Below are 15,184 nucleotides of genomic sequence, written 5' to 3' on the forward strand. Positions count from 1 at the left end.
ATTCCAATATGTCAGTGTCGTATACATTTACATTTAGATAGATGTTATGGCTGATCTTAATTGTTTTGTATGATGCTGTGTAGTAGGTGGTCTATCACGCATGATTTTATTATACAACCATTGTATTTTTTTAGGCAAAGCACAAATACCTTAAACTTGTACTGCAGTAAAGTACTAAAAGTAATTTCCACAGCTACAAAAAAAAACTTAAACTTTAAGTTTTTTTTTCAGGCTAATTGAATCCTTTAATTTCCATTTTGTAATTTGGAACGTGGCAAAGCGTTCATCATGCAATATTCATACACTAAAGACAGTTGTTTACATATTGTCTTTGTATTTATTGTTTCCGATGTTACTTCCTCTTTGGGCTTTATCCTTTTGTAACCCAGGTATTGCATAATCCATGTCACTGACTCAGTGCCATGAGACTTGAGGATGTTTTGGGAGAGGCAGCAGAGGATGGTATGGTTGGGGATTAGTGAAGTTAATGTAGAAGGTTAACCAAGTTTGGCTGGTAGTTCATCTTTATATTTTCAAAGTGATTCAAGCATCTAAATTACTTTTTTACCTTTTTTTGTGTTGTTATCTGTATATTGTGGGCAATAAAAGGAGCAACATTTCTTTTTATATACCTTTGCTTGTCTACTGTTTAGAACCCATTGACCAGTTAATCTCCTTTTTCTTTGTGGGGCATTTAATGATTTGGACCCGTGAAAGACAGATCACTTTTTGAAATCAACTCAATTGAGTGCCATTGTTGTAACTTCAATCATCTTTTGTGATAAACCTGTATCACACACATCTGAATTTCTCCTTCCTATTAGGCTAGGGTTTAGCTTTAACCAAATTCCTCCCCAGGGTGACTTTGCTGTATTTCAACTTCTTCCAGCGCTAAGTTATATTGCATCCCATAAAGCTATTAAAGGAGTTTTCCCAACACTGGGTAGGAGTGTGTTAGAAGGGCCTGTTCTTACTTGTTGAACAAGCAGAGACATCCAGCAAAGGCACAGACTTCACCATAAAGTTAGTCTCTCACCATTGTTTGTCTGCAGTGCATTGAAGTATTTTGTGAGACATTTCATGCACTGACACCATATACTGTAAGGCTGATCTTTTCTGCAAAAGGTCATCTCCTGGTCTACCAAAAACACATCGACTAGTTTTGCCATGCAGATGGAGTTCTTTGTTCTTCTGCAAGACCTCGGACAAAGACAAGGATACAAACTCAGAAAAGGGACAAAAGCCAAATGTCCTGTTTGAGATTATTGTGCAGTAAAGTAGTCTGTTGCACATGTTTTCCTGCATGTTTCTCTGAACCTTGTGGGGTTTGTTGTAAGTGGTCAGTCTTTGCCCGGAAGCTCTCCCCCTGATGCTGCATTAAAGCTCACTCATCCTGATGCTGACAGTGCGCTGAGGATAAGCCAGGGCTGAAAGGGAAGTGCTGAGAGTCACAAGAGCCCCAACGCACCAGTGATTGCAGTGCTATTATCCTGCCAAGGCTAAGCTGCACATGAAAAGGAGAGGAGAAAAAAAAAAATCATCTGTCCCATTCAGTGTAACCAATATGCTCCAATTCACTGTGAACTGTGTGTCCGGGCAACTAGCCAAGTCTGCTGTTCAGCTTTCTTCATCGTGTTTACCTTGTGTTCAAATGAGGAACAGGTGGCTGCATGAAAACACAACACAGCCAAAGCCAACTAGACAAAAGGAAGTGCTTGGAAATGTCCACTCCACACTATATGAGTATTTATTATAAAACCTGATTTTATGGGTGGTTCTCAGGTGAACTTCCCCTCTTTCTCACATCTAGAGTTTCATCAGGGTGAGGAACTGATACCTGGAAGTGTTTGACAGAGCAGCATTATCATAAGGCTTCCTTACCTGTCAGCAGGTGCTCAGAAACACCAGTGTGGCCTGCTTTAACTGCTGTAAGTCTATGTTAAGGTGTAACCTAACCTGTTGTGACATCAGTAGGGCTGGCTTGTCAAACCGGTGTTGGAGCTTGCAGGCGTGCTAACATTATTCACTTCCAGGGAGAAAGGTACCTGTGTCGCCACCTCTGGGTGTGTTGTCCTAACACTCGAGTTAACTATCCCAAACTCAAAGTGTCCTTCACTCATCGCGCACATGGAAAGAAGGAGCAACTTTAGATGATCAAGTAAAAGGAGGACCAAAATCTAACTGTGTAAAAAACGATACAATTCAGAAAGCATGGAAACGAACGGGATTGAAAATAAAAAAACTGGTAGGATGCTTTTTTTGTTTGATTTAGCTAATTGAAGTTCGTTCAAAATGGCGTGGAAGTAAATTGCAATGGGTGTTTATCATTTTTCTTACATTTTAAATGTTTGCAATCAACACTTTGATAGAAACTGGTTGAATTAAGATCACATGCAGATGCTTAAGATTGGTTATACTGTGCCAAAAGGTGTGGCAGCCTGTTTCACCTGCTTCAAATAAAAGTGTTGCTCACAGAAGACAAACAAACAAACCCCTACTGCAAACACTGTTATCGAAACGGCTCACATTTCTCTCCTCAGAATTAACTGTGTTTGTAGAAAATGGCAGGTTTATTAGCACGCTTTTTAACCCTCCTGTTGTCTTCGGGTCAAATCTGACCGATTTACTACTTTCATCAATCATAACTTTTTTGTTTTACATTCGATTGCATTAAGGCTTTCACTTTCATTGAATTTTGGATGATTTAGTCAACTTTGTAACACCCATGGTGTTCCCGGTAAATGACCGCCGTAAAGAAAAGGAATTAGTAACCATCCGGATCAGATAAAACACCCACACAAACACCCACACGCACACACACACCCACACACACACACACACACACACACACACACACACACACACACACACACACACACACACACACACACACACACACACACACACACACACACACACACACACACACACACACACACACACACACACACACACACACACACACACACACACACACACACTAGATGTGTTTCCCCCCCCCTTATGTGCCCAATCCCCTCATGTGAATCACACCTGGCACACACAAACACACACAGAACAATTTGACACATTTCCCGCTCTTATGTGCCCATCCCCCCACATGGATCACACCTGGCACACGCAATACATGTTCAGTGTCTATTCTTTGTATATTTACTGCAGTTTTTCATGTATAGCCTACCAGTAGTCTGATACAATATTTACAGTTTGAAAGGGTGTTAAATGAAATGTGGTGATGATTAATGGTTTTTGTGTTAATGTAATAGCAGTTCAAACAGGACCGGTCAAATTTGACCGCGAACACCAAAGTAAGGGGGGGGGGGAAACGAAGACAATTAAAGTGAGTAAATCAGGTTAAATCACAACACCTGACAGTACCGCTATGTCACCACTAGATGGAGCCCGAGAGTTAAAACACAGGATCCCAGTTCTTTAATTATAAATGAACATTCTCACTTGTTCTTTTGGCAGTTGTGGATGCACAGTATTAAGCAGTAACCGCGCAAAAGCTTATTAAAACCATTGTTAAAATGTTATATCATTTGTTCAACGTTATCAATGATGAGATGGATTCACACACTTTAAATATATGATGTATTTCTTTCTGACGAAGCTAACATCAGTGACATGTAAACTGGGATTCTGTAGCTATTGTTAGCTAACAATTGTTATCCCTGATGCATTGCTACATTTTGCTAACGTTTCTGACACTACAAACTATTTTAGGACATAAAGGTAAAGTCATTATGTTTGTATTCACTATAGTTCTACAATTGAACTACTTTGACCAGCCCACTGCACCTTTAATTTAAATATAAGTTTTTTTTTTAGTAGGGTATTTTTTTGTGGTTTGCGGAGGCCTATGAACTTTGAACAAGTGGATCGTTTATTAAAATAGACCTAATTGAGTTGGATTTTTTATTTATTATTGTATATATATAGTATACGATTTTATTATATATTTTTTGTTCACATGAAGTCAACAATAACTACTTAACTACTGTTTCTAACTAGCTAGCCTTTAGTAAACCAAACTGTAGTATTATTAGGGCTGTCAGTCGATTAAAATATTTAATCGCGATTAATCGCATGATTGTCCATAGTTAATCGCGATTAATCGCAAATTAATCGCACATTTTTTATCTGTTCTAAATGTACCTTAGAGGGATATCTTTCAAGTTTTTAATACTCTTATCAACATATGAGTGGACAAATATGCTTTATATGTTTGTTTATTATCATTTGAACAATGACAAATATGCTCATGAATATTAAACACAACAACCTCTGAACATTACAAATATTCTCCTCAATTCAACCTGGAACCTCTCTCATACAATAATACTGTGTGTGTGTGTGTGTGTGTGTGTGTGTGTGTGTGTGTGTGTGTGTGTGTGTGTGTGTGTGTGTGTGTGTGGCTCAAGGCATATATGCTCGAATGGGAGCTGCCTGGACGCTGCAATCATGTTGCGCGTACTATCCGTGCTGACTGTGCTGACTTTTCGTACAATGTCCCACTGGCTACCTGCATAAAGTCAAGTGCTCGGCGCAGTTGTCGGCGAAATGTCATTGAAACAGCTCCTTATATCCGTTAGCGCAGCTAGCTAGCACCAGATGCTAACAACAACAACAACACGTAAGGTGTGCCTCGCTCGCGCGAGTCGCGCCACACATACACACTCCCTCCCGGTCCTCCCGATGGCCAGTCCGGGCCTGCCAGTGAGCGTGGAAGTGGGCACAAGCGGGCGGCAGGAGCGGGGCTGTCAGCATCAGCTTGTCGATGGTATTTTACACTCGATGCGCTCTGAAACTATGGCGGCCGAGGACAAAAAATACACATGCGTTAATCGCGTTAAAATAATTAGTGGCGTTAATTTTTTTTTTGCGTTAACGCGTTATTAACGCGTTAACTTGACAGCCCTAAGTATTATATAATGCTTTCTTTTTTTTAAAGTATTTGGTAGTTTTTATAAAAAGTGGGTTCCCCAACACACAACTAAACTATAGAAAATCTGTTCATTATCTTCCCTGCCTGGATATTTGTTCACTTTAACTATAGGGTCTTTGGTGTTTTCAAATTGTCGTCAAAATAGGTTAACTTGTTTCCCTTAAATGTCCTATAAAATTACTTGAGTATACCATCATTTAGCACAAGCTGAATGGAGGTTTTAAACCGCCTCCTCTTGCCGTTGTGTGTAACATTACACATGGCCGCTGCCTGGCTCAGCTGACAGATAGAGTGAACTTTGAAAGGGGCAGCCTGGTACACGCCCTTCCACACACTGGTCTGTCCCTTTGGAAACACAGTCCAGTAGTGTGTATCAGCACCTCAGGGCAACATGAGCTGCCTGCAAAGCCGACCCAAACTCAGCAGATCTGAGGAATTACTCTGCTATGCCAAAAGCCAGGAGGAGATACAAATTAACCTAAAGCTATTAGGTATGCTGCACTGCAAATATTTTAAGGATCTTTTAGTAACAGATGTGACCCATCCAGGGTCAAACTACATGTATTGTTGTCACAGATCTCAGCTTGTTTTATTGTGTAAGGCTGTACAACTTTGCATGGTAAAGGGCTTTTAATCAGCCAGATTTGTTGCTTGTGGTTTCGGAAATTCACATGCAGTTTTCCGATGATATGATTGCAGATAAGAGAACAGTTTAAGGTTTGAGTCAAGTTCATTGAGTAAATGGGTTTCAGCTGAGTAAGTTTGCAGAAATGAAGTGTTTAATCTTATGGATTGTACTCTCTGCTACTCTGTTAAACAGGTATGGAGAATGATAGGGACCTCCAGTTCCTCCTGCAGGGGGGAGACCTCCTCAAGGTCCGCTCCTCATCCTGGAAAAAGACCCGCTACTTCAGACTCATGGAGGACTGCAAGACCATGTTCCGGGAATCAAAGAGAATCTTCAAGACAAGCAAGACCTGTGAGTGCTGCTGCAGTCCCAGCTTCCCACCTTCATGTGTCCCACCTTCACACACACATGAAACTTGCAGACATCTGTGTGGTGTTGTGGTGGACACGTGTCAAAGTCTTATTTATTTATACCTTTTGTATCTCCTGTGCTGAGAAAAGTATGACCGTCTTTTCTCAGATGAGATTTTTCATAAATGTATTATAAAAGTGAAGGAGTGATCACAAGGCTATAAAAGACTAAGAGTCCATTGTATTATCAGACACAACTGTATTGCTCATGATAGGAGGGATATGTTTTGTGGGTGTGTTTATCAAGATAGGGATTTTTTTTATTGTGTTTGAAGGAGTGGTTGTTTTGGCTCTGGTTATATGCCTTGGATCACATCCACGTTTATGTTTACCAAAAAGGCTGGTCTGCGGTACCTGAAGACACTAAAAGTACTTCCCTTTTCGTGGAACAAAATAATATTGTATAAGTCCTATGGCAGAATATTATTTTCTAAATTATATCCTGGAATTTTCTTTTATTAATTAGTTTTTTTATCAGGTTTCTATTATCTAACAGGTTAAAAATAATTTGGCGAAGATGTTCTGCATGTAGGGTTTCTAGCCAAGTCTAATTTGAGACCCCTGTCTATTGTTAGACTTTTCTACAAAAAAATGGTGATGTCCTCATTACCAAAAGTACTTCAGATTAATTAAATGCTTAATAAATAAGCTGATTCTCATACAATTTCCATTGTAAAATAAAACTCTTTCTTCAGTTTTGGTCGATGAAATCTCAGCGGTGCGAATGGGACGTCAGTCAGATGGCCTGAGGAAGAACACGGAGGAGCACGTGGAGAGCCGATGTTTCTCCATCATGTTCAAGGGCCGCCGCAAGAACCTGGACCTCATCGCCAGCTCCGAGGACGAGGCCAGGCAGTGGGTCGACAGCCTGGAGAAAATACGGTCTAGCTTAAACAACCTCAGCACCCAGGCGAAGACGGAGCAGTATCCTTTTGAAGTTACTACAGGTTTGACTGTGGATGTTTCTCTGTGGTTAATGAGTTGATGGCAGACAGAAAGATGGCGTTGTATCCTTACATGACAAACTTTTCAGTTGGATCTTCAGCTGCCTCAGGAAATCGGACAAGAACAAAGACGATAAGCTGAGTCTGTCAGAGCTCAAGAACTTCATGCATCTGATTAACATCGAGGTGGATGACGACTACGCTGAGATGCTCTTCGAGGTGATGCCTTCGGATTTTTTAAATTATTAAAATTATTTAAATATCCTTAGGAGCCATAAAAACATTAAAGGCCTCACCACAGTGCACATAAATAGATAAACATTTATAATTTAGAGCCACCAGGTAGAGTTGGCAGCACTTGTTCTCTGCCTTGTCTTGGCTGCAGACCATGTATGAGTGTCAAAAATATCCTTTACATAATCTTAAAACAACAAATGTTTATGATTATACCACAAGATAACGTTATAAATGTGGATAAAAGACTTTCTAAACGATTCCTGTTAACGTCTTCCCATTGTTTTACTAATAAGATCCCTTTTTACTGCATTCATAATACATTTCCATATTACAGAAATGCGACAAATCCAATTCTGGGTACCTGGCCGGAGAGGAGATCAAACATTTCTATGACCTGTTGACTCATCGGGAGGAAATAGACGTGATCTACGGGGAGTATGCTAAAACGTCGGGCTTTATGAGTCCTCAGAACCTGGTGGACTTCCTGAAAAAAGAACAGAGGGAGGACGCAACGCTGGCTGATGCACACAACATAATCCAGAAGCATGAGCCAGACGAAAATGGTCAGTACCTCATGTGAAATAAATAAGGGCTTTTTGTTTCAGGTGATTAGTTCATAATGTGGTAGAGGAAGTCAGTCGGCATCACAGCTCTGCTGGATTTCCTGCTTTACATACTGCTGGGCTCTGATATTATGGCTTCTAAAGTGAAGCTATGTCGTTATTTATCTATTTAAATTGTGGTGACTTACTGTATGTTTCATCTCTCGGGAATGTTTAGTTTAGTTTATTTTCATTACATTACATTTTATTTCAACGTGACTTGCAATAAGTGCCGAACACCCTGAAGAAACACAGTTAAAAAAGCAAGCATCCCACAAGTACATTAGCTTTCAATCAGCCAAACAATTGTGAGTGATAATTCATTAGCTTCAACTAAGCCTTTCATGTGCTACATAAAGAATTAATTATTAGCCCAGGTGCAGTCAAAAAGGTGCATTTCCTTAGCATTAGATTGTTGGTATTTAAGAATCCTTTGCTTATCTTTCACTATGAATCCATAACATGATCACTATATAAACTGTGAGGCTTCAATCTCAGGTCCAGAAACGCAAAAATAGGGCTCCATTGTTGTTTAAAAGGCAAACATTTTCCCAATGAAAGCTTGTGCTCTGGTGCATTCACAGCAATAAATAACTGAATACTGCCTCAGGGGTTTGACCTGTAATAAAGAATACAGGTGGAGAAGCACGCTCATTTTGCAAACTCCCCAAGAGTTAGGTGAGAAGATAGATACCACCCTCCAGTATGTTGTGTACGTCCTCAGAAATGTATTAAATTATAAGCAAATATATCTCTGACTTGACTCTTTGCAAAGTAAGATCAATACTCGTAACAGAAACGTTAGAGCTAGAAGCTGAAGCATCTTCCATCTAGATCGTGGAACAAAAACAGATAATGTGCGAGTGTTACAGTGACTGGTAAATATCATGTCACTGATGATAGATCAACATTTACAAAGTCAAATACCATACAGGGAAGCCAGCTAACAAGTTAGACAGGCCCTTTGATGTGAAGAGCTTATCAATATCAACATACATAAACCTAAAGCAATATCCAGTGACAACACAGTCTATTCAGTGTTGTTGGTGCTTCTCATTATAATGTATTTTATGGATGTCTTACATACATGCACCACAGCTGAGGACATTATGTAAAAATGTATAGCGCGAACAAGCCCATATAGTTTTGCACCTGAGTAATCAGGTCATTTGTTTATATATTTAGATTTTTTTCTGATCCTTTCAAAGATCCTTTTGTGAATTCCTGGATAAATGATTGGCTCCTTTGTCACTTTTGACGTGTCCTTGTGTCCTTTTAGCCAAAGAGAAGAAGCTGCTGTCCAAAGATGGCTTCCTCATGTACATGCGCCATCCAGAGGCCTTGGTCCTCAACCCCGATCATAGAGAGGTGTACCAGGACATGGATCAGCCCCTCAACCACTACTTCATCTCCTCCTCCCACAACACCTACCTCATGGAGGGTCAGCTCCAAGGGCCCAGCAGCACGGAGGCTTATGTCAGGTAAAAATCTGTCCTTCATGTACTGATTACATCACTGCAGTCTGCAGATATGAATACATGTATTAGTCTCTGGTTATCTCTATATCCCAATGTGAGGAGTTTAAGGCCTGTGTACCGGAAATTATTTTCAAAGCAAACTTTTCTGATCAGAAAACATCCAGTTTGACAACCACAATCAGAAGGAAATGCCTAATCATAGAATATCAAACATTTACCAAATTAAAAATGTTTGTCTCATGGGGCATTACAGAATCTACAGCATAAAACGGCCTCTGCTCTTAGACCCTCTCAGCGTAAATGGAATAACCTTTCAAAAGAAAAACCAACGATTAACTCAGGGAGATGAAAGCACTCAGGGAGAATCAAAAAGTAGGGATCTCTCTGGGAGAAATTTGATGTAATGCATTTTTTCATAGTTCTATAGAGCATCAAATGCTCAAAGATGATTTTGAAGTGAATAATTATATTTTGTATCTCTACTGTGACATGTTTTCATGCTTTAATGTTGAAAAAGTTCTTTATTTTTTGCTGAGCCCAGTCTGCCGTGATTGGTTAGCTGGCCGGCTCTGTTGCGATTGGTCAACCACTTAGAGATGTCCCACCCCTTAGCCTATTACATACAATGTGCTGGAGCGCTAGCCAATAGAAGCGTGAGTGTTACATAGTAATGTCACCAAGGCATAATAGGGCCTCTTTAAGGGTTTATCAACGATTACTCTCAAGCAGCCTGCCAGAGCCTTTCTTCAGTCCCTAATGTTGGCTGTGCCTCTCTCAGGGCTCTGCTGAAGGGCTGCCGCTGTGTGGAGCTGGACTGCTGGGACGGGTCAGAAGGTGAGCCGGAGATCTACCACGGCTACACACTCACCTCTAAGATCCTCTTCAAAGATGCCATCAAAGCCATCAAGGAGTATGCCTTTAAGGTGTGTATACTATCCACTAATATCCCTTAGCAAAATGTTTGTCTTGTTCTGACTTCTCTTTGTTTTCTCAGACGTCCGATTACCCGGTTATCCTCTCCTTGGAGAACCACTGTAGCGTGGAGCAGCAGGAAGTCATGGCCCACCACATGAGCTCCATCCTGGGCAGTGCCCTCGTCACCTCCCCCCTGGGGGATGGCATGCCCAAAGGCTTTCCATCTCCAGAGGTATGTATCGTATCTATTGGTATCATTTTACTTTGGTTTGATCCTATTCTATTTTCTATGTAAAACGTTCTTATTCCCGCTGCTTCCTTGCATCCTTATGACCCCTGTGTGTGTGCCTCTAGGAGCTGAAGGGAAAGTTCCTGATCAAAGGAAAGAGGTTAAACAAACTGGAGGCCACTTTTGCTCCTGATAACACTGAAGATGACGAAGAGGACGTGACGGAGGAGGAAGAGTCAGACGACGAAGATCAGGAGCAAGAGAAAAAGAAGGTGGGGTAATGGCATCAGGAGAGTAAATAAATGATCTCCGTTAACACATTTTTACAAGACTTTTGAACTCACATTGACTCTGTAGGTGAAAAAGAAGCTGAAGCTGGCGAAGGCGCTGTCCGACATGGTGGTCTACTGTAAGAGCGTCCACTTCCACGGCTTCGAGGACGCCAGGCAACACCTGAGCTTCTACGAGATGTCGTCCTTCAAGGAGAACAAGGCCTTAGAGCTGGCAGGGGAGTCGGGTAAGAGAGAATTTAGGTTTAGTAGTGTAGTATTCAGAAACATACATTTTTCTATTCAAACCTCAATAGATTACTTTTCAAATGTATAATATGCAACATGTCAAAAGAAAATTAGACCCATGTGAGTGTGGTTCTAAGATTACTTTTAAACATAGACGAATCTGTTGTTTTAATCAACTCAATGATACGTTTTTATTTGGGTGAATTCAAAGCGCTAGCATGGTCTGCCAGAAGCTGTCCTAAATTGACTTTTTATTCCGTTTTAAAACACAAATATTTTTCGATAGCCTTACATTTTTTATTTCAACTTTAGTGGATTTTAACTATATATTTCAACCTATTGCATGATTTTAGTCATCTGACATCTGGATCTCACATGTTCAGAGAGACAAGCCAAGAAAGAGTTAGCATCAGAAGCCAACCCGCATCAGGAAAACAGTTTTTACTGGTTTTAATCACCTGGTTTGTTTGTTTTGGAGAGGAGGAGACCTGTGTAGATCATTCGGCTCCAGGTAAACACCTCCTGAATAATGAACGATGATGAAATCCTAACCAGGACTTTAGGACAGTGCCAACAAACTCCGCCTTTTGTTATTATCTTAAAATGAGTGCCCCTTAGTGGCAGATAATTACATATTGTAGGTTTAAGTTCTGAATTAGGGCTAACTTGGAAACCATTATGTATTTAAAATCCTACATGGCCACCACAAAAAGTATTGACATTTTGGCAAAACATTTTTTAGAGCTCTTTTGATTTCAGTGTTGTGCAAACCTAAAAGGATTTCAACATTAGATGACACCAGTTGTCCTCGCTTGGTGATAATAGTTATAATAGCACCTCTTTCAGAATAAAGGGCACATAATGTAATAAAGTGTCTGTGATGATATAAAAAAAATCTGTGAATAACTCTTCCTCCATGCTTCCTCTGCAGCTAATGCCTACATCCATCACAACGTGGAGAAGCTGAGTCGCATATATCCAGCCGGCTCCAGGACCAACTCCTCCAACTACAGCCCCGTGCCTCTGTGGAGCGCCGGCTGCCAAGTCGGTACGTAATACAGACACGGGAAGGGATTTAAAAACTCTCACATGTACAGTCCACTCTGACATTTAACCAATGGGAAGCAGCTTCTTATTTCTGATTCATCATTGTACCTTCCCTCCTTTTCAGTGGCTCTTAACTTCCAGACAACCTGCTCAGACATGGACGTAAACCAGGGCAGATTCCTGATCAACGGAAAGAGCGGCTACGTCCTGAAACCGGCCTACATGAGGGACCCAGCCTCAGAGTTTGACCCCGTCACACTGACCCGAGGAGACTGGCTGCAGCACAAGATGCTCCACATCATGGTGAGCTGTTATAAAACACAACTCACTGTCCCATCCCTTTAAAATCCTGCTGTGGTGAAGAAAGGATTTCATGTTCTGGGCAACCTGTCTTCAGGTTATTTCAGGCCAGCAGCTCCCCAAACTGAGCAAGAAGAAATTCTCCATCGTGGACGCGCTGGTGAGGGTGGAGGTGTACGGAGTGCCGGATGATAATGCAGAGGAAAAGACCAGTGCTATCGATAACAATGGTACCTTCCCCTTTAAAACACAATACACACGTTTTTTAACTAAAGATCGCATTTTTTCTGATCTCTTGGAGGTATACTTTCTTTAAAGATTGAAGTTTAAATCGAGTACGTTGATATTCAAATTCTACATTTGCTTTGCAGCCTGTTTTTGTACATTAAGCTACACTCATATTCTTTGTATTATACTTTTGGTAGAATAAGATTCCAGAGCTGACTGGAGGAGATTGCTTCTGGACCGTATTATCTGAACATTTCCAATACCTCTCATGCTTCATACATTTTAAAAGTTAACATTAATTCAAGCTAGATGTTATATTTCACAACATGTTTTAAATGTTTTATTATCTAAGGAAAATATTCCCTCTAGAACCATATATATATATTTTGTAAAAATAATATGTATATCTGCAATAATAAGAAATCTTACATTTTAAATAATCTTTATCAGGTTGAAGGCATACTTTACATTTAACATAGCCAATGCAACTTATTTATTTTCAACACAGTTACATAATGTTAATTTTGTGAAATAAAGAAGAACTATTTGTCGTGTCTTCAGCATCCTTTTAGAAACATGGCGTCTCTACAGCTACTGGCCTCAATAGACCAGAATGCAATGCAGCCACAGAAAATATAAGATTTGGCATCAGTTGTTACTTCCTGTTTACTCTGAGATACATCCTTTTCATGTTAAACTATTAGCTAACCACATGTACGGCCATGGGGGCTGTTTACAAATGCATTGTGGGAACGAGGAAAGCCTCTAAAGCAGCAGAAGAGGCAGGTGGAAAGATCACCAAGAATTCGAGGAATGCATCAGTAATTATAACGTGTCACTTTATTTTTCCTGTCGAAGGTTTTAACCCAGAATGGAATGAGAACATGGAGTTTAACGTGCACGTTCCTGAGCTGGCCCTGGTGCGCTTCACCGTCGAAGACCACGACTCAGCGACTTCTAATGAGTTTGTGGGGCAGTACACGCTCCCATTCAACAGCTTAAGAATGGGTGAGTTTGATCAAAAACACTGATTGTCGTTGGTTTCCACCCTTCATTAATGAACAGAGATGGGAACTATCCCATCTCTGGCCGAGCATAGAGAAGTCAATTGACACTCTGCGACAAAGAGCTCTTCATATTTTCTGATGACTGACTGTCACCACTCTATGCTCCGACCCAGGATACAGACATGTGCCGCTGCTCAATAAGAACGGAGACGTCCTCCCCTCAGCTGGACTCTTTGTATACATCATGGTGACGGATGCCAACTGAGAACGTCACCGCCAAAGACCTGCATCACACAGCCACGTTCCAGCTGCTTTTAAATGTATTTTTATGCTCCTTAGTTTTAGTTTATGCTTAACTTATTGGCTTAATTCCAGTAGTTTTAAAAAACAAATCAGTCTACAAAACAAGGGACACAAACTTCATCTGCAATCGGACATCAGTTGGATTGGTAAGGTGCACAAAAGAGTCCCATTACTACGGAAGAGGATAAGGGCCACATGTGAAACATTTTTGGAGATCTGACCAAAAGTGAATTTGTTTTTTAAATCTGAGATCAACGTCAGAATTCGGAGAAAAAAGTCTGAATAATGAATCTCAGAATTCTGACGTTAATGCCAGAATTTTGACTTTAATCACAGGACAGATTTCTTCTTTCAAAATTCTATTTCCGTCAGATCCCAACATGTTCTATTACATTTGGCCCTTACCCTCTTGTGTACATTACAAAGACTGTTTTCCAAATGTTTGTTTTGTATGAGTTGCACTAGTGTTTTAATAATTCAGTTTGCGATGCCATTGGATCTTCCTTTTTTAAAAGGCGGCTTGTGTCCCTAATTTTTGGGTCAGTTTTGTCTATTTAAATATTTGTATTGAAAATGACCAATTTATGAATTCTGGAGAATTATGTGCTTTGTATCCATCAGTAATTGTAGTCATAGAAAGAGTTTATTTTATGTGAAATCATCACAACTTCTTCTTTTTGTAAATCAAGATGAAGATAAAAGTTTCAAACTTGAATGTGCCTCAGTGTTTTTTATTTCCAGCACTTAACCAAAACAGTTTCACTAATCTGGTACGCCTGAATAAACTCCACATCCCATCTAGTGATACCATGCGGAATAATACGACTGTATAGTGACTGTATAGTGCTCAATCACTAAACCAGGTGCCTTATTGGACCACTTTATTATATGCAAACAGTAAAAGGCAGATAGCGGTTAGTGGCTGAGACTCTTAAGCCGTTCCTAGGAATATAACCATTAACCTCGTGACCTTTGGATGCACACACCTTCAGTAAACATAGGCCGTATCTCATTGAAGTACACAAATGACATCACCCATCTCTTCAGAGAGCTAAAGGTGACCTGTGCAGCAACACATTTCAATACATATTTGTCAATACTAAGAGCCGCTAGATTGTGCTGCTGTAATGGAATATGTAAGGAGAATAAGAACATACCACATGGTCCAGCTGGAGTCTCATCTGCCTCCTGATCCCTGCCTCTGTCCCTCTTTCTGACACTTCATCTTTATTCCTCACATACATTTCTTCTTCTTCACTAATGTCTTCATCTCCTCCTCTTCCTCCTGCTCTGACCCTCCTGGTCTCTTCAGTGAACTCTCTTTTCCTTTTCCTCTTTCTGTTCGTCCTGATCACTTGTAATGTGTCCATGTTGTGATTGGACATGAAAG

General features: G+C 40.4%; 1 protein-coding gene across 1 annotated transcript; it reads left to right on the forward strand.

The window, feature by feature from the left end:
- Window positions 1–2,017: 2,017 nt before the first annotated feature.
- Window positions 2,018–14,509, forward strand: LOC117488332 (1-phosphatidylinositol 4,5-bisphosphate phosphodiesterase delta-1-like). Its single transcript, XM_034137162.1, has 15 exons — window positions 2,018–2,245; window positions 5,769–5,927; window positions 6,682–6,910; window positions 7,020–7,149; window positions 7,502–7,730; window positions 9,049–9,250; window positions 10,026–10,170; window positions 10,242–10,394; window positions 10,517–10,663; window positions 10,749–10,908; window positions 11,841–11,957; window positions 12,081–12,259; window positions 12,354–12,486; window positions 13,343–13,492; window positions 13,665–14,509. Exons 1-15 carry the CDS (start codon window positions 2,212–2,214, stop codon window positions 13,754–13,756), a joined length of 2,259 nt encoding a protein of 752 aa, XP_033993053.1. The 5' UTR covers window positions 2,018–2,211; the 3' UTR covers window positions 13,757–14,509.
- Window positions 14,510–15,184: the final 675 nt, after the last annotated feature.

Source organism: Trematomus bernacchii, unplaced genomic scaffold (genome assembly GCF_902827165.1).
Source record: "Trematomus bernacchii unplaced genomic scaffold, fTreBer1.1, whole genome shotgun sequence".
NCBI classification, from domain to species: domain Eukaryota; kingdom Metazoa; phylum Chordata; class Actinopteri; order Perciformes; family Nototheniidae; genus Trematomus; species Trematomus bernacchii.